The 20,892-nt window shown below is 38.7% G+C and overlaps 1 protein-coding gene across 2 annotated transcripts in view; it reads left to right on the plus strand.

Moving 5' to 3' along the window:
• Positions 1-20,892, plus strand: part of sobpa (sine oculis binding protein homolog (Drosophila) a) — a 54,216-nt gene that overhangs the window by 23,622 nt on the left and 9,702 nt on the right. Inside the window, exons 4-5 of one of the 2 annotated variants that reach the window (XM_075448241.1) lie at positions 155-306; positions 12,090-12,185. In XM_075448241.1, the coding sequence (XP_075304356.1) occupies positions 155-306; positions 12,090-12,185 (248 nt within the window). The remainder of the gene's footprint in view (positions 1-154; positions 307-12,089; positions 12,186-20,892) is intronic. The other variant, XM_075448242.1, reaches the window with a different exon arrangement.

The raw sequence follows: 20,892 nt of genomic DNA on the forward strand, positions 1-20,892 counted from the left end.
GTTTTTTTCTAGGTGTTAGTTGCTCAAGGTTTAATCTATTTTATGGAAGTAGTTTGAGAACCATTTGAGGCTCTTTGGCCTGAATATGCTGGATAAAGTTTGATGTCAACAGTTCAACTTCCTACCTTTCAATATTGTGTGTCTTTCTCTCCAGATGAAGATGCATCAAATGTGCAGATCATGTGTGCCTGGTGCCAGAAAGTTGGGGTCAAACGCTACTCTCTGAGCATGGGAAGTGAGATGAAGAGCTTCTGCAGTGAAAAATGCTTTGCCGCCTGCCGCAGAGCCTATTTCAAGAGAAACAAGGTAAAACCTTTTCCTCTTCACCCACTGGACATTTTGATATGGCATATTATAGAAACTTTGCAGGTAGACTGAGCCACAAATCTACTTGCAATCATATCTTACATCTTTGGAAATTGCACTGATGCATCCAAAATGCACAATACAAGCATGAATTTTTGCATCGTATTACACTTATTCTGAAGTGAATGGTTGATGAGAACTGATTACATAGTGTTCATCAGCTGTAGAGGATCATTTTAAGGGACTGTTCACAACCATTCACATATCTGTGTGTTAAGTTGTCAGCTTGAGGATACTGGTGATAAAAATAGGATAGTATGAGGACATAAAAATGGACAAGCAGTTTACTTTGCCTTCTCCAAAGTTCAAAACCTATTCTCCCGTTTTGCTTTCAGCCTGGTCTTACAGGAATTTTGGAGCGAGCTCAAGTCATAACTGCGACCCCTTAAAATAGATTGAAAGTAAACTTCACAAACCAAACCAAATTGTGACCGACAACCGGAGAAAGTAACTCAAGTAAAGAAAACAAACCAGGGTCTTTTTATTCAAAGTCACACAACTAGAATGGTTCATCCTTATATCCCCTCTCTCTTATACTTTTGCACAACATAAACACTACAAAATTACACTCTTTTTACCGAAACTAAGCCAATTTTTCCTTAAATATCAAAGGATATATTTATCTTCTGACTCATTAACAATATTGCCATCGCCCAGTTTAGTTAGCGTTCACAACTTTTGTAAGTGGCGGCTTTTTGATCAGCTCTATTGATGATTAATAGGTATTAAAATCATTGAAAATGAGAACTTGACACACTCAATCATATGTTTGATATGGCTAATAAACTAAGGGAATTGACAGCAACTTTAGCTCCTCTACCACCATAACACATTAACACGTGTCATTAACACATCACATTAACACTTCATTGTAATTTAGCTGGCTCATTTCATTAAATAATAATAATATTGACAATAATAAAGTAAAATACACAAGGTAATCTTTTTTGTGAATGGCTAACCATTCCAGCTTGATTTTTCAAGCTAGGTTAAAAGATCCCAATTGTTATTTGATTTTCACTAATCTTGAGCACTAATTTCTGGGAAAATAGTTAGATTTGTTAAACATTTGACATATTTTTAAAGACTTAACACCCCAACAAACTGAAATGTTAGCTATCTACAATGCTATCTAAGTTAATACAGTATTTTACAAGTGTGCGAAGTATAAGGCTAGCTAAGTTGATGGTTAGCCTAGCATGTTTTCTAGCTAACATGCTAATGCTATCTACATACAAAATTAGAGCTAATCTGCTGTCATTTATTAGTTTTACTACCAAACAAATAAAGGCAATTAACTTCACGAATTCTTCCTCAACTTGATGCATAAGATGTAACTCATCATTGTTTTTAATGGGCTCTCATTATTTCCCATTTAGCCTACTGTGGTTAAACAATCTCCTTTCTCTTTTGTACCAAAGCTTGGATATATAAGGAATTGTGCCGTGAGTATAACATGTTTTACTCTCCTGCTTGTCTGTCCTGAAGTCAGTTATTCATCCAAGCATAATCACTTTTCAAGCACTACACTGAAGCAAAAGGCAGATATGGATGCACTTAGTCTGTTCATTTCAGTTGGTGATATCCAGTTTCTGTTTATTTTCTGGCACTTTTTTCCCCTAAGCATGTCAAATCAAGCCAAATGTCGCGCCTACTGTACTGTTTTTCATGGTATGTTTTTAATTTCCTACCTCAACATTTGACTCATTTACTTTTACAGGGATTTTGTAGTTTTAGCTGTGCGAAAAATTGAAAGGAGGATAGGTGATCTGGCAGGTTCTGGAGATGTCAAGGAGCCTTTGACTTGGTGAAACTTAGTAGAAATTGTGAGAGTTTCAGGAGCCGCAGAGCTTCATGGCAGATAAAAATGCAGCTTTTTTGAACAGATTTTATTTTGATCTCTGTGCTCCAGAGGACGTCAAAGCAAATCTTTGCCATTTGACTTTTGACAAAGGTGACAAGCCAGCTCCATATCAATCAGGGAGGCTGTAAGGGAGCATTACATCAAATAAGAACCTCATGTGGAGTAGCTTCCTGCTATGAATCCAGGGGCCATGTCTTGAATTAAACAAAAAAAACGTATTAGTTTATTAAACTTTAAAAGTAGGAATGTTACCATATATAATACCCTACAATAGCAAGAATAGTCACCTGTGGTGTATATATTCTTTCTTTTCAGTTCAGATATGACATCTGTTTTAAGCCCAATTAGCTCTGCAATCTGCTCTGTTCCTTTGAAAGACATTTCTGTACATATTGGAATTTAAATACATTGTGAGTTGTGGTGGATAAAAAATGCCCAGAAGCTGCAATATCGTTTCCATTTTCGATGCTCTCCTGATCGGCCCGTCTTGTTTTGTCAGTGTGATGACAGCTTCTCGTGCAAGGAATAGTTGCAGAAATTTTCAAACTTTCAAATTTAAAATGACGGGAAAATAATATAGTTTGTGATGAGAAGCACACACAGGCAAAAAAAACATAGACTTGATATTTTTAGCTCTGTTCAAGTTTTTCAAGGCTTATAAATAAGTGAAATTAAATACTGTACAAAATTAGACACTAGATTAATCTTGATGTCACACATTGGAAATTTACTATTATATGGCAGATCTTGCCTGTCATCTTTGTCTATTTCCATTCAGTCCAGTCTTGCAGAATAAAAAAATACAAATACTGCTTTTTATCCGTGACATCCAACACATATTTTCAAATGTATTCATTTTTTTTACCCATCTTACAGACGGGCAGAACTGTATCATTTTTTAATTTCTACACCAAACAGCATCTGAGAGTTAAAGTTACCAGACAGTGTGGACAAAAAAACGACATATGTTACATTCATACAACAGCTGTCAGGATGCTCTAGAAGCCACGCCCATTCACAAAAGCTAAGTCTGCTATGATTGGTCAGCTTAACTGGCCTGAACATGCTCCACCCCCAATTCTACCTCTGAGTTTTGTTTGGGTGCTCAGCATTTTCTGATTGTTTGCCATGAGATGACACATTTTGAAATACTACAGACTACATAGAACACTACTTTCTGATGGGCCAAATACTAATTATTAACTAGCTTATGTACACTTCAAGACATCTAAACAAACAAAAAATACATAAAATTTCTATTTTCTTGCTGTGATCTAAGGCTTTGTTTTAAAAAAAAAAAGTGTGATTTCAGATGAATGTATCTACCAAATTCAATTCAATTCAGTTTTATGTATAGTTTTAATACAACAAATGTCATCTCAAGGCACTTCAATAATATTGTCCAATTCAAGCCAAAAGGTAGTTGACCACCACACATACCAGCCTCCAAACTGTGTCTCTTTGGGCTTTTTAAACTGCTAACAACTCCAGTTTTTCCACAAAAAAAGCTATAGAACTATTAGGGGTGTTGCAATAAACCTGTATTGACATATATTATATTAAAAGAATGAAATATCGATATTGTGCTGATTGATAATAATGTGATTCAATCTCAGCTGATAGAATTAAAACAATGTTGAATGCTGATTGGTTACAATTTTCCTATTTTGAGGGATAAAGAAAACACAAAGAAAAGGGAAACATTTTAATAAAGCAAAGATAAATTAGACTGATAAGAAATTTGATTTTTTAATCGATTTCATGATAATTTTCTCACGCTTTTGGCCACAGAATTGGTGCAGTGAAATCAAATAATGCAGCAGCCCTGATGCCTAAACTGTATACATGAAGAAATAGAAAGTTATGTCCAATCAGAAAATTAAATCACGGGAGATCATATCATATCAGTGTTAAGAAACTGATGCTGTTATCACATATGTGTATAATAAAATGTCAGACATTGCATGTTAAAGTTGAATAATTTGAGTTGCAAACACAAACACAGTCCAAAAATGTCATCAGCACATCAAACACAGTTTATAGAAACACTATCATTTACATGTAAGACACGTTGGATGTTTCTTTCACTCATCAGCAGGATAAACATGTTCGACCATCACAAACTCGGAAAAGGCCACGGCGGCTCAGATTCTATATTTTGTCTGGCTCGCGCACATCTCGCAGGCCATTTGTGTAAACGATACCCACATGTTTCTTTTCTCATGCGCCCACAAGGTTGGACACAACAACACAGCCTGCAGGCTTTTTTTTTTTCTTCCTTTTTTCTCTTCCAGCTGAAAATAAGTATCCCGTGTCTGCGTGTGCTTCGGATAGAGAGGCGCAGACGTGGGGAGGGGAGGAGAGGAAGGGGGTGGGCACCGGCTCTGGCATTATGTTGCATGAAAGATCCTCAGCTGCCTCACTCGTGCAACCCAACCCCCGCCTTTAGGTAGCTGCTACTTTCTCGCATCTCCGCATAACTCCACATTATGTGGAATTGTTTGTGTGTGGCGGATGATGATTGATAGTTTAACTCCAGCTCATCACTTATGTTTCTGTTTGCTGTGCGCCTTAAGCATTCTGGATCAGTTCGTATGGAAGGTGCTGCTTCCTCAATTATTCTGTTTGTCACCTCACTTTGGCTGCTTTTTTTTTTACCCTTTTCGACCGTCCACTGTTGATTCACAGGCACAGCTTGGCTCTTTTTCTTGTTTTTAGTAAAGCTGTGTAACTTGGCACCCTGGAAAAAGCCAATTTGAGTGGAGAAAACACAAAATGAGGGGAAAGGTTCATTGAGAACTTCCAGCTCTGGTAGTTTTCGGGTTATTTGGAGTTATTTAAATTTAGATTTGAGGTGGAATATAGCTTTCAGCTGTAGGTAGAAAGCTGCTGAACTGTCACACTTGTGCACACGTCTGCATGTTTTTTCCCATTTATCTAACACCCACACACACCAACAAACAAGTGTGTGCTCATTGGACTCAACTCCAAGATTAAGTTAGGCAATTAGCCGTGATGAATTATCCTCTGTGAGTGTGAAGCGTGGAAACGGAAAGATGTAGGTGCGCTGCGCCTTCCCAGCTTTAGGTTCCCCACGTGAAACATACAATCTACATATCATTTAATGTTGGTTTTTAAATCCTGCACGGAGCAGTTTGTAGCAAATGCATCACCGCAACACCAAGTGGGATTAAATATTGTTGAAATAGCTCCAACTATCTGCTTATCTCAACAGCTGTGTTTGAGTTCTGGAGGTTTTATGACGCTGACGAGCTGGATGTAGATAAAAATATAAGATAAGTAAACATTGGCTTAACATGTGTTCTCTCAATGGTCTTTTTTCTTTGAAAATAATTTAAATAAACCATGTCAAAGCAGCATGTAGTAGGTAGTGAAGAGATTACACGATATGAAGTCTTGAAAATGATAGAAAAGTATGTTAGAAGTTTTTTAAAGCATTTTCCAGGTCTAGATAAAAAAGAAAATTGTGTTTTCAGACTATTTTCCATCTATTTTATTTCTCCAAAAGCTAAAAATCTGAATTTCAAAGGAAGAAATGATCCAACCAGCAGGTTGCTTTTCGGATAAATTCTATTCAAAAGATGCATGTGGCCACCATGCTGTCAAGTCTTAGTCTGTCTACATTCAAATTTAAATTTGGGCCCAGTTTGTATGTTTTATGCATTCTAAGTGCGTTATAAATTTACATGTATTAGAATTTAAGAGTTTTCACATAAAACGTTGTCAATAACAGTCAAATGTGATTGAACTGCAGAGAGATTACAAAAATGAACCAATAAAACCAAGGCACGAGTAATCAGGTTTATGTATTTTATCATATGTTTATGTATTTGTGCAAATCACAGACATTATTAGTAATTTAATCTGGCTTCTTTTTGCACTTAAGATGTTTTAACTGGTTAGATTTAACAACCAATGACAAACCAATAGATTCACTGAATCTGAAAAAAAAAGTTACGACTATAATAGTTGATTTTAAGCGTTTTAGTCAACGGCATCTTGGGACACTTTGCATGCCCATACGACATCGTTTCAGGTGATATATGATGGCAGTTTTTGAGATGGAAAACCAAGTCTCTACATACTGAAGCAGCTAAATCTCACCAGAAAATGTCTAATACGTCCTTATGTTTGTCCGCTTGTCTGATATAAAGTAGCGCCACAATCCATGGCTGCAAATCGAGAGATAGTTACGTTTCCCTTGGCTGTTGTTATCTGCTGGAACCATGTTTGTTGCTGTCTAACCATGTGTTGTAACTCTATCCAGAACCCTGTAGTTTAAATGCTAAAAATGAACGTGTGTCAGGTTGGAGGGCAGCAGAAAAGTAAGAAATCACAAGTGGAAGGGAAGAAAAAAAAGCACAATGACTGTTATAAACATTGTGTTTAAAACGTTCTATTGAACGAAGGTGTCAGAAAGTTCTGACGTTTGGCAGCTCCTTCCTCTCTATAAGCTTTTTGAGACCAAGTAAACAATGGCGGGACACGAAAGGTGGATGTCATAATCATACCAGAAACGTGTGGAAGTGTTTCTTCCCAATTAAGCGGCATCTTTATTGGGAAGAGATGTCACTTTTCTGCGGTTTTTGCTGCGATAAAATGTCCTTTAGTTTGGTTGTAACTGCCTAAAACTATGTTAAATGTTTTTCAGCGAGTTGGCCTTTAGATTTAAAAAGCAATTGATTAGCAAGTTAATGTTTTTAATGCTGTCAAACAAAGCATTCTGAGTGTGGAAAAGTAAAGAAATTTCAGATTAAAGGATCCCTGCAGGTTGTTTCTGCCGCAGCACACGGCTTTTTGTTAACATCCTGAAATCCCCTCCCCCTCGGAGACCCCAGACCTCCATCAGTGTCTTTCCCCGGGAGCTCCCTCCAGGCTTGAGGGGGCAGAGTGTCGCTTCATGTCGGCCCAGAAATGTCACATCACCTCCAACACACACACGTCTGCTCCTTACACGCAGCCCCGTGGTCGCCTCCCTGCTCCTTAACCCTGTTAACTTTGCATCTCAATCAGCCGCCACGGAGACCGGGCTCTCTGAGCACGTGTGCGTATGAGTGCTTTGTGTGTGCATGGATGTGGCTGCTTGTGGAAATCTCGTGTGCGTGATGAAGTGTGCAAAGTGTCTGCATCCTGCAGCTCAGGCTCACTGGTGGTTGGGAAGCCTTGAGGCTTGCCTCACACAGCTTCTGGGCACGCAGAGGAAGGTGATTATCTCATAGCTGCCAGCCATTCAGCTCAAATAAAGACGAAAGTAACTCCAACTAACAACGCGTCGAGACTGTAATAGTAAACATGAACTTGCACGCTTTTGTGTCTTTTCTTTAACTTGTACCGGAGGTTGGATGTGCTCAACTTATAGTGAAGTTTCTTTAATTTGCAGAAACATTTCAGGTGGATTAAGAAAATATGTGCGCTAAGGAGATGTTTTTCTGGTGTGAGGCATGCAGAGGATACCGTTTTCTGCTCTCTTTTAGGAGAGATTTAGTAGAGTCTGTAAATGATTTGACCAAAAAAAATCAGCTTGCATGATTCTTTCCGAGAATAAAAACAAAACTTAGGGATAAAGGTAGCTGTAATTTGCTCAAATATGGTGTTGTATTTGTTTTTTTGTGGCGTAAAAAGTAGAATTTGTAGGTGCAGACTCATAAATTAAAGCGAATGTGGTTGGAAATTTCCACAGCGCAGTGATTGTTGGGTTTCTCTGTCATTATCTTTGAAAGGTTTTGTTTTCTCGCCTGGTCATTTGCATAGTGCCGGGACTCCACCTTCAGTCCAGGATTTAGGAAGGAGCTCGGGCGTGTGCGCCGGCAGTGTTTGTGTTTTGGATTTCGAAAAATCCTCCCTACGAGCGTCTTTCCTCGGGAAGAGCAGCTCTTTTTGGCAGGTGACGGGCACACACACCTGGACGCGTATGCGTGCCCAGATGGAAGCTAGCATGGCGGCAGCTGGCGTGACATCCCCTCAGGACTGTGGCGTCGCCAGAGGAGAACTCTGTCGCTCTTAGAAGGAATTTCAGCTGGGTGGCAGCTGCAGTTGGCTGTCAGCGAGGCAAAAATGATCTATCTATCTATCTATCTATCTATCTATCTATCTATCTATCTATCTATCTATCTATCTATCTATCTATCTATCTATCTATCCATCCTGTGTGCCATCTCCTTTATCTGCCTGTGGCTCCTTGTGTGCGCCTCACGCCTCGTTCGCAGTGCCAACACCTCATTAGTACAATATGCAAATGAACTGGCGCAGGGCCAGCGGGTCAGAGCACAAACTGGAGACAGAATAATAGCCCAATGCTGCATCTTTGTATGTATGTGTGTGTGTGTGTGTCCTTTAAATGCCTGCCTAGATAATGTGTGTTTAACTGTCAATGAGTCTGCCCGTGTGATGTGTCCCTTATTGCGTACGTATGCCGGCCCGTGCACTGAATAAACCCTGGTTTTGTTTCCCCCCAAACCTCCTGTTACGATGTTGATTGTTGCAGAACAATCTTATCGGTGAGATTTGCACTGTTTCCAGCACAAAACATCACTTTATGAGACGGTAGACTGCAGCGTTTGCCTGGAGGTGAGGGAAGCAGATGGAAGCCGACTCAAATTCATTCAGTTTTTTTGGACGAAACACGTGAAAGAACTCTGCCAGAGTTTCCTTTTTTGGTATCGACGAGGGATGGAGAGAGCTGGAGGCTAAATTACTCTGACAAATCAAAGGTTGGAGGGAGCAATTTAAAGGGAACATAATGTGAAAAAGAGCCATTCAGACCGGTGGTTCACCTGGGCTCAGTTTGAAACGTCAGCTTCAGGGCTGCGAACAGCATGATGAACGCGTCTAATACAAGTTAAATCTTCATTTCAGTGGCCCGTGGCACTAAAATATGAACTAATTATATCACACCGAGGTCTCCATTATATAAAAGACCATTTAATTTAATGTAACACAATGGAGCAATTTGCCATCTTGTCAGACAAAGCTTTTCCAACAACATCTTTGCAGGAAAGTTGCCCAAACCCGATGGAACAGTGTGGACAAATACATGCTTTTTAGTGTGGCCACAAAGTTTTATCACCTCCCCTTCGCTCTTAAGACATTAACACTTTTTTTTAAAGGCTTTGTGAAGGCGTTTATTGTGTTATTTCAACACGTTTTAGTCTTTTAATGTCATTTAGTTGAATCATTAAAGAAATAATCTGAATTTAATCAGCTTAATCAAACCTCTCGGACTGACCCAAACATTTCTAGCAGTATTTGATGAACAACGGTGGCTCAATACAAGAATGTACTCAACAAAGTCATGTTGTAATTCTTCCTCTCTGCTGAAATAGTGACAAACATAATCCGTACATTGGAATAATTGTAGTTATTGTTTAGAAATAGTCCTAATATTCTTTATACTGTTTGTGAAAGTATTTTTTGTTACATCACGACTGTAAATCATCTAAAGAATTTAATTTATGCTTCAAAATGTTGATGTAATGTCAGCAGATTGGATTTTCACAAGCCAATATGGCCACAATATAAATAAATTAAAATATAGTCCAACAAACCCTGAATCAAACAATATGTAAAGCCTAAGATATGTGATTTTACGCTTGATTAAACCGCTGCATGTCAAAGACGATACCCGACCGAAGTCTCTTTCAATCTTTAATTAATTATTGGTGTTGGCGTCCGTTAGGATGGGACAGCCTTCATCTTTAATCACATTTATTCCAACTTCATTCTCTGTTGTTCAGATCATAAAGAGCTGAGCAGGAAAAGGCCTTTAGGGTAATCTTTTTCATTTTTATCACAAGTCAGATTTAATGAGGAACCTCAGAAAAAGAGTTTTTAAATGACTTCTACTGTGTCCAATATTTAATGTAATCAGTCCATTTTTCTATATACTGTACGTGTATCATAATATAATTAATTATTAAGTTATATTATATAAAGTGCAACAAAGATCACCTTTTTATAAAATGTCCTCAGTGGTGCCCCAATAAAATAAACAAAATGTTTTTAAAGTATTGAAATAAATAGCACAATGTAAGCTACTACTAATAAATTAATGCAACCAATAAAAATATATAATAAATCAGCTTTACAAATGTGTAATAATAAAAGCAAGAAGTAAAGAAAATGTTTAAAAAACACGTTGGATTACAAGTGACATTGAGTTTTGATTAAAAAAATTTCACATGTATTTACACTTAATTCGTGTAATATCTATAAAACCTGCTGATCTCAGTTGTAGCATCAAACACGAAGTATCTAAGTATGTGACACATGCCACTGCAGCAAGGGCGACATACTATTCGCCACTTTTCCGATGTCGACTGCTGTTTTAAAAGCTGTAATAATAGATAAAAGACAGAGATAAATGGCAAGAATATATATTAAAACATGAGAACTAAGCTTGCTCCTTTTTGTTATTTCTACAGAGAAAAGTTAAATAAAATTGTGTTAATTCTCAGCAAAGCTCCCCTTTAAGTCTTGTTGAATCAGATATTGTGACTGAAAAGGAGTTAATAATTAAGACTTAGTGTCAACTTTCATTTCCAGACTGTCGCTCTGCTCTAATAAAATCGCAGCGTCATCTGACAGAAATCACAAAATCACCATTAAAGTAACGTAAAAACGACGTTTGTGCATTGAATTCAGCTACAGTTACACATATGTGCTGGATTACCATGTTTTTTCTATTAATATCGTGGTTATTCTACCAGATTACAGCCAACTGACCAATCCCTTCTCACTGAGTAGGGGGGTTTCTGCTGAACCAAAGAACCAATTCGTACTCCTCCGAAGTAGCTGTCACGAAATTTTTCGAATTAAAGACTTCCCGATATGTACATTGAGAGAATGACTCCCTGCCCTGTACTTGTACCCTAACCTTTACTATTTTGGTATGTTAACAATGTGAAATTAAACAAGTTTCAAATGAAAGTGCTATTTCAACACATTGCCATGAGATTGTGTTGAAAATTAATGTCCGTTTCGGTTGCTACTTGGCAGATTGAGGAGAACCTGCCATGTTTTGTAGTAACAAAAACACAGCAATTCATATTTCCAAGAAGTTCTACTACATTAAAAAGGAGGTATACATTAATTTAGCAGACACGTTTAAGCTTTATCACAAAGAAAGACACCATGACATTAGCATTAAGTGCTAAATCTATTTAAAGGACAGTAGAGCAAGCAAATAAGTGCAAAGTAAGCGCGAGTTAGTCATGTTAGAGGCGTAAGGAGAGGAGGTATTCTCTAAACTTTGATCTAACAGCATTTGGTAGCTCTTTCCACCACCATGGCAGTAACGTAAATATGATTATTATGTGCATTTCTACCAATAGATCCCTCTAAACTTTGTGTTCAGCCTGAAGTTTTACATTGGTTATTTCATACCAACTCAACCAACATTCACATTTTCTTAAAAAAAACATTCACGTGAAAATGAATAATAATAATTTGGTTCATTAACCTTGATAGTAAAAAAAATAAAAAAACAAACTTGACTTAAAATTAAACATCTGAGCTCACCCGTACATCTTAAATTATTCATGCAAATGTTATATTTTCCTTTTCATACTGTTTTCTAATCACAGAAGTGTCCATTTTTTTCTGTTTAACCTTTGATAAATAAGTCTTGAGAATAAACACGCCTGTTTTAAAGAGCTAATGTATGCAGGACTCTATTGTTTCAGATAATCCTGTTGATTGATTTGTCCTCAAACCCTTTTTAGTCACCATTTCTGTTCTTCTTTGTCACTGTTGTTTTCCATTTCTCAGTTTCCTTGTTGCCTTTGTTCACCTGTTTATTTTGTCCATCCGTAAAAAGAAGCCATTATTTCTCCCCCCCCAGGCGCGAGACGACGATGGCCTCGGTGGGAAATTACCCCAGCACAGCTTTACTCAGGACACGCCCAGGCTTGTCTACAAGACAAACAGCGACGTGCTTGTAAGGACCACGACCATTTAACACCAGATAGCTCAATCCTGAAGTCTTCTGCTCAAATATTTCTTGATGTTGCTTTTGGTTAAAAGTGTTTAATCTTAGGTAGTTTCTTGCTGACATGTGACCGGACCGGCTCATGTTTTTGGCTTTACTGACGTTAACACAACAGACTCATCCTCAGCCCCCCAAAAACAGGCAGAAACATAAAGTTTGCATACATTTAAGTTGAATCATTTCATATCTTTCTTTCATGCTCATTTGCTTTTGCTCATTCTCATTAAATATCCCATTCAGTGGCTTTGAGTTTTATAGGAATGCAGAGGTACAGGCGCATTGTTTGGCTTTATTTTTATGTGTTTAGTCATATTTTTTGAGGATTTTGGGTATATTCTTCCTGTTGAACCTTTGAAGCCTTCAGCACGATATAAATATGAAATATCTACCATTAACAAGCCACTTTAAGTTTATGAGTGACTTTTAGCTTGAAGGCATTTAAACTTTAATATAACTTTCATAGTTTTAAACAGGCTTTTCTACAGCAACATATGTCATATCTCAGCAATGAAGCAGTTTTATAAGTCTATTAAAGATTCCCCGTCTGTTGTTTTGAGGCCTTTACTTTGCATTTGGACAGCACCATCTTGCTTATTTTACTGCCAAATGTGATCATATTTTAATTAGTTAGTAGTTTGGCTAATTCAGCTCATTTATGTCAACACTAATATTAACTTTAATAGACATTTTTGTCTTCCTTTTTTGGTCCAAACATGCAAAAACTGCCTTTTAAGTCTATCAAAACTGGAAAACCATTGAAAAAAGTGGATATCAGAAATCTCTATGGGTGTGTTAGTCCGATAAACGAAAGAATTAACTTCAATAAGGAGCGATCAAATGAAAGATTGACACACATTTATTAATCTTGTGCAGAAAAATGGGAAAAAAGGTTGGCAGTTAGACTCTGATGCTGCATTAAGGTGGAACCATGGTGGCTGATTGGAAGGCTTAGTCTAGACACCGGTGGTGGGCTTCACTCGAGGCTCCGTGTCACTTCCAAGGAAGGAGAATGACAGCAGAAGTGAGACTTGAAAAGTTCAGAAAAGAGACAGATTTTCTTGCATGAGAAGCAGTGGAAAAGCCAAAGTGGCAAGAAAGAGCTAACAAATATTCGTTATTGAACGTTCTACAAAGCAAAGACTGATTAAAACAATTTAACACAACCTCCTGAAGTCTCTCAGGATAGTCTGTCACTCCCATTGGCTCCAGTTCTTGTCAATCAAGCCAATACCTCCACCAAACACAGATCTTTAAAGGGAAAGTTTGTTTTTTCTGGCATTAAAGAAGCAGCAGCGGTGCGTCGATGACGTCTTCCCACTAGATGTGTGTGTAGAAAGCTTCCTATAAGCCCCCCGATAGCCCTCAATAACAACAACACGGCAGCTCTGAGCTAACAGTGCAATAGTACGTGTTCATTCACAGAGGTGGAAAGAGTACTGAAAAATTGTAATTAAGTAAAAGTATCTTTACTTTGCCTAAATTCTACTCAGAGTAAAAGTAAAATTACCCATCTCAAAATTTACTTGAGTAAAAGTACAAAATTACTTCATTTAAAATGTAATTTGAGTAAAAGTTACTTAATTACTTTCAGTTTCTTAATGCAAAAAAGGATGAGTCATGAATCAAATTCAGTACAAGTTGTTTTAATCTATTTCGAGGTGTATTAAAGTGCACATCCACACTTGCAAAAGATCAACTGGGCTCAGGAACATACTTCCTCACAAGGACAGTCACAACTTATACCATAATTATGGACAACCCTGAACATCCTCTCCATGAGACTGTTATCAGAAAACAGAGGCTCTTCAGTCAAAGGCTTCTTCAGTTTGGATGCAAAACGGACCGCTACAGGAAATCTTTCCTGCCCACAGCCATCAGCATCTATAATAACTCCTTGATTTAATTGAGTTACATCAACATTTAATTTCCCTCTGGGATAAATAAAGTATTTTTGAATTGAATTGAATAAAGTGCAAAGAATTTTCAGTCCTATTGTCCAATGGACAACACTATGATAAGAATAAAGAAATTTAAACTACAATCAAAGTATTAAAAAAACAAAATTAAGTGCCCACAGGATACCACAAATCAAAATAAAACAAAATGCTCACAGGATCCCACTATACAAAATACAGTGCCCACAGGATCCCCCAAATCTGCCAATAATCTACTTTAGACCGGAAAAGCTCTTGTTCAATTTCAGCAGCAGCTGATTTTTGAAGTTTTTTGCTGTAAGTCTTGCTCTCTTTGCTGTGAAGAGCAACCCGGCTGAACTAAAAAGCCTCTCACAGGCAGCTGAGGCTGGAAGGCCTGTGTTGAGTTTCAGAGACAGCTTCTTAATGTTTGGGAAGGAGTTCAGCAGGTCCATGCTCTCCGACACACAGGCAAGGTACCCCTCCAATTCCCCAGAACCCTCTGACCTGCGGGACTTCATTGTGGAATAACAATAAAAAATGTTTATGTTTTGATAAAATGCCGAGATCCAAATATCCAAATACTGACGTCGGAGCCCAGTCCACTGACTCAGTAGCCAACAACGCGCTGGGGCAGCCTTCAAAACAAAGCCCAAACGTAGCCCGTATTACATTACTGTTGATTGGCATTTAACAACATAATACTTTACTGCACTACTACAAAACAGTTAGATTTCGCTCATACCTCTGACGAAGTGGTCACCGCAGACACGAGCATTTGCAGATTGAGCCCCTCCAGTCTGTAAACGTAGGTTAGCTATCCACTTTTTACGGCGTTGTTCTGTGAGTTTTTTTCCATTTCTCACCTCTATGGGCGATTACCTTCGGTACACGATAGTAACCCTTTCCCTTCTCTCAGTTAGACCGATTGCTACATCCAAAAACGGCACAAAACTGAGGCATTTTGGGCAAAAAAAAGTGGCAGACAAAATAGTGTTTTCAATGGGACCCAGCTCCAGTTGCCCACCACTTAGGTTTGCGCGCTTAGAAAATACAGAAGTGACGTCAAGTGAAACCCAGCTGACGTTCAGTTCCGGGACAGCTGTTTAAATTTCCGTCCGCATTTAATTTTTCACCATAAATATTTGTTTTACTCAGTAACGTGAGGGGTTTCAAATGTAGCGAAGTAAAAGTACTTGGGTCAAAATGTACTTGAGTAAAAGTAAAAATTACACATTTCAAAAACTACTCAGAAAATTACAAATTACTCATAAAAAGTACTCAATTACAGTAACGTGAGTAAATGTAATTCGTTACTTTCCACCCCTGTTCATTCATTCATTCGTCTTAAAGTATTGGTGAAATAAAGACAGATAATGCCTTATTTAGAGGCTGTATTGTCTCTGCCCTGTTCTCTCCCGTTATATGGATATACGCGGATCTCCAGTGATCTAAATATCTTCCGAAGAACGCCGACTTTTACCAAACTGTTATCGGTGAGTAGATGAACGTATTTTACACCAGAAATAAGGTCCAGGTTTAAAAAAAAAAACAAACTTCCCCTTTAACTGGAGGTGTCACAGTCACGAGACTCATAAATGTCCTTAATAATGATGACTTAATGATGAAAATATAAACTAAAACAAGAAGCCAACAATATAATAACCACAATGATCTGAGCTGGTGAGCTGTGTGTTTCTGTTCTCGTTATTAAAAGTTAGTGTCGCACGGCCACATCTGTGAGAAATGAGCTTTACTGTGAACAAGGCCGCACAAGGCACGAGCGAGAGCTAGTTTATACCAACATGTTTGTTATCAAATGCGATGATAAATCACCAGATGCGGAAGCTTTAGCTGACAACAAATGTTTAGACCTTTTTAAATGAGAGAAGTTCAGTGTTTATACAAAGAAAAAAAAACAGATTACCGGCCTGGATCCACAATCCTCTCCTGCTCTTCACAATGCTGAACAATCTCCATCCATCTTTTTCTGTGGTTGGCACAGTTAGCTGCCGTGTCATCTCTTCTTAGGAGCCAGAATAAGCACTGCTTCCTGCAGCCCAGTTGCACCACTATAATGGTGCCGCACAGAAACCCAAATGTTGGCTCCTTGACTTGCCAATCAAGCCAATTATATGCAGATCTTTGTGTCTTAATGTCCGCTCGATTATAAAAAAGGACCACCCGAACACTAAACAGAAGGAAATACTCCTACTGAATACACCTTGATGACTAGTGCTGAAGATTTGGTGGTTTTAACTGCCTGAGCGTAGTTAAAACCACAGCTTTCGTCTGAATTTAATTCCCAATGAGAGGGATATAAACATTTGATGAAGTGTTTTATTGAATGCAAAACCGGTTCATGCCTCCAGCTGCACAGCGAGTAGTTTTAATTTGCTTTCCAGACACTCTCGAACCAGCAAAGCAACTCTCTTTGTCCTTCCTCGCAGAGAAACGAGTTGTAAAGGTGCAGCACAAGACGTAACCCGTGAAAACACAGCGACTTTGATTTCATGGGGACTTGAAATGACTCTACATCTGGTTTTTCTCTCTGGGGTCAAACGGCTCATAATTTAGCACGCCTCTAAAGATCAACACTGCTCACATCTTCTAAAAAGTCGGTATCTTAGCTCAGCGCCAGCACCGCCTGAACATAACAAAATCAGCACCCGGTTTATGTGATCCATTAAAAAAGGAGTAAAAATGAGAAGTCTTGACATCATCACGAGGTTGCCAAGCAACTAGGAAAGAAATAATAGCTCCCTGGTAATAAAAAGTCTGACATGGAATCCCCCTAAAACCTCAGTGTGCTGTTATTCTTGTCCAGATTAAACAAATCACTTATAAGGTGTTCGGTGTGAGCTTTAAAGGTGCTGGTGAGGGGATTTCATTCTGTTCGGAAAAACTCAACAACTTTGATGTTTGATTTTAGACCGCTATTGATCTCGTCGTGTAATTTTAAGCAGAAACGTCCAACTTTTGGCTAAAGTTGAAAGGCAAACATGTGCTGTGCTGTGAAATACCGCCGCTGAGCCTCACCTGGTTTGCATGTCACATCCATAAAGAGTGATGGGACGGCTGCCTGTGATAAGATGTTTTCTCACAGGGAGGGGAGCTCGGGTCCTCTTTAGCTTTAATCTACAGTTTAAACTCTTCATGCTCCATTCAGATTTTAATGAAGTCGGGCGCACATTGTAGTAGATAAAACACTGGAACAGGAGATGAACCAGATATGTCTCTCTTTAGTAGGCCAGATAATTATAGCCATCACAGCAATGAATGGGGGCTCTGTAAACTAACAGTTTAGCTAATCATAATAAACAGTCTGCGTATAACATATGGTGCCTTTTGAGCTTTGCCAAAGTGTAATTTTCCTGTGTAAACCTCAGTTTAAGCTCTGTGTTGTTTGTTTTTTCCCATGGACGTGTTGCATGAAGGTGGCAGTCTGTTATAATATCACGTGTTTTACGTTTGCCTGCTTCTATCATCGCTGAGGTGCGTTGTCAGGATTTTATCGAGGTGTAAGACAGCTTATCCAAGAAACCAACAAACTGCCCTTCAAACACGTGTCGTTTCCATCGTGAGAAGTGTTAAAAATATGTGTGCACCTACCTTAATAGGTAGGGATGGGCAACGATTAAAATGTTTAATCTAATTAATCACATGATTTCCCTGATTAATCACGATTAATCGCATTTGTACGCAAAATCCAAAAATGAATCCAAAAGTAGTGCATAGCTTTTAGCATTTAGCTTTATTTTAAATGTGCTGCCATATGAATGAAAGTGCCATAACATTTGTTGTGCAAACACACTTTTAACATCAGCATCTTTCTGTAGTTTTTATGTAGAAGCCTCGCTCCACTGTCTGTTTCCTTGAATGACTTGCTGCTATCAGTTGTGTGTTTTGCCTTTAAGTGATATTTTAGACTGGAACTACTACGCTGAGAAGACAATTCAACTTGGCAGTGTTTACAGATGACTTTGGTTCTGTCGACTCCGCCGTCTGGAAGAACTTTAAAATGAAAATGGCCGAGTAAAAGTTCCGTACCCTTCTCCATGTTTGGTGGATCCGCCGATTACTTTCTTTTCCTGTTCCACAGCAGACAGCAGCAGACTTTTACAAAATAAAAGCCTGTGAGCAACAGACTTTTACAATAATAAAATAAATAATAAAACAGGAGTGGTCCGTGGCGTACTGGGTTGAGCAGGTGCCCCATGTACAGAGGCTATAGTCCTCGCTGCAGCTGGCCCCGGTTCAAGTCCCGCATCAGACGGCCCTGTGCTGCGTGTTGTTCCCCCTCTCTCTGCTCCATGCTTCCCATCTCTCTAAACTTTCCTATCCATTAGAGGCACAAAAGCCCCAATTTTTTTTTTGTTTAAAAAAAAAAAAAAAAAAAAACTGCGTTAATGCGCAATAAAATATTTATAGGCATTAAATAATTAATAACTTAACGCGATAATAAAGAGTTAACTCGCCCAGCCCTATTAATAGGACTTAGCTGATAGCCTCTACACAATGTAAATTTCCTTCTTGAACCTCCTCGTTCTCAGAAACCTCTTCATCCTTCTTATCAAACCACTTAAGCTAATTTGAGATAATAACAAAATGTTATTAGAGGATGTTCATTCAGCGTTTTTTGTTTTGGGAAAATACATTTTAAAAAAGAGAGAAAACACCAATTTTACACTAAACAGCTGTGTAGGACATACCTAAAAAAATGTGAATGAAATTGACTTTTTTGGGGTTTTTAATCCGATGAAGTAGAGGAAAACATCTGCAATCATCTTTTAATTTGCATCCCTAAAACAAACACCTACAGAACCCAATGAGCTGATTTACAGGAAAGTCCTTCAAGAAGGTGATTCGACTCAATGTAATAGATGTTGGTTGTTCCCAATCAGCTGTGTCTGAGATGTGGAGCAAGTACAAACAAAATGGGAAGGTTGTCAAAGGGAAGCATACAGGTCGAACGAAGACGTCAGAGAGTCAGAGTCGGACAGAAAACTCAAAGAAATATGTCTGAAAGTGGGAAATGTACAAGAAAAGAAACAAAAGGAGTCATCGTTTGTGACTGAACTGTTACAAATAAGCTTAAAGAAATGGGATTTCCATTCAGGAAAGACCAACTTAAACCATGGCTAACACTTAAAGAGAAGAAAAGAAGGTCACAGTGGGCTGAAGAGAGGCGGTCATGGACTGTGGATGGTTGGATGAAAGTGATGTTTGGTGATGAATCAACAATCTGGAGCTTTAGTTTGGTGCAGATCCAATGAAACGTGGAAAAACAGTAACTGACAAGACTCCAACTACTATACATGAAAGCTCAAACCTGATTTATGAAGATTATTGTTTTGCTTCTTATTATTTAGTGTGCAAGCTGTCATAAAAGCCGGAGGAGAAACAAATTAATAACTGTGATTTTACAAAGCCAGAATGTTCAGCTATAAAACAAAAGTCTTTTATGTCATATTTGTGTTTTATTTATTTTTGACAGGATAAATGAGCTGAATGAACATCCTCAGGGGTTGGATCCTCCTCCTCTTCTCCCCCTTCAATCCACCACATCCTCTTCTTTTCCTTCTTCCTCCACAACCTGTTGGTCCACAAACCTCTTCTCCTTTTGTGCGTTTGCAGCTCTTCATCCATTCCACCGAGCCCTGAGAGCAACTTGTTCGTTTGAGCTAATTGTGCACTTAAACCAGTTGCCGTCTGATCTGAGGATTCTTGAATTTTGCTGCTCTGGTTACCAGGTCGGAGGGTGAGAGGAGGCTGAGGTGATTCTGCTTGTTTAGAAGCATGATAATTGTTGTAATGCAAAGTGGATGAAGTACACCACCGATGCTGGTTCGTTGGCCACGATGGAAATAAATAACAGTAATTACATCGAACGGCAAACATCTGTGTGCAGGAGTGGGGAGACGGCGAGAAAGAGAAGGCACATCTCCATTAGTGTAATGTGCAGTGAAATTTCACTCACGCTACAGAAAGTCGTTAAGTGCTCTCCATCTGTCTTTCCTCGTCGAGAAAAATTCCAGCACATTTATTATTTAAAATATCCAAGGCCTGCCATTATCAAGCTCAACTTGGGAGCGCACCTTTTTGACTTTTACTCAGTCATGGCTCATTGGATTAGCTGGGACTAAAGAGGCTGTTTAAACATGTAGAATTAAAGGTAGTCCAGCTGATGAAGCCAAACTACTCGGTTATATTAAGTTGTTTTTTCTTTTAATGTAAGTCTCTGGAATCATCCACCTGGTGTGGGACATTTTAAAACTCATAATCTATGCAAAGAATCAGATTTTGCAGCTGCAGGACGGCATGCAATGTATTCTATTGAACTCGCAGCCAGAGCTGCAGTGCATCTGTCCAAGCAGCCCATTTGAGGTTGTTGCCAGTCATGATCCCGCCAAATAAGCCAGTGCTGTTGGAAAAGGAGTTTATCCACCTTCCGCTTGCATCCCTGAACTTATTAACATGCAGCAGGGGGGCTAAAGGGTCTGTGTGATGGATGGATGTCGCTGAAAGGTCTGACAACTGATTAATGCCTTAATTATCTCCAGCGAGGACCTGCCACTCCTCCATGAGCTGACAGAGTGAGCTGTGTGTGGCCTGACGAGTAACGCCGTGTTCAGGGCTCGCCCACTGCTATCTGCTCTACCAGGGTCACATTCATTTTCTTCCCCCAAGAAAAATGTGCATGATTTGCACTGGAAAGGTGTGTAACATTGATTAAACAGTGC

The sequence above is a fragment of the Odontesthes bonariensis genome, chromosome 17 (assembly GCF_027942865.1).
Source record: "Odontesthes bonariensis isolate fOdoBon6 chromosome 17, fOdoBon6.hap1, whole genome shotgun sequence".
Taxonomy (NCBI): Eukaryota; Metazoa; Chordata; class Actinopteri; order Atheriniformes; family Atherinopsidae; genus Odontesthes; species Odontesthes bonariensis.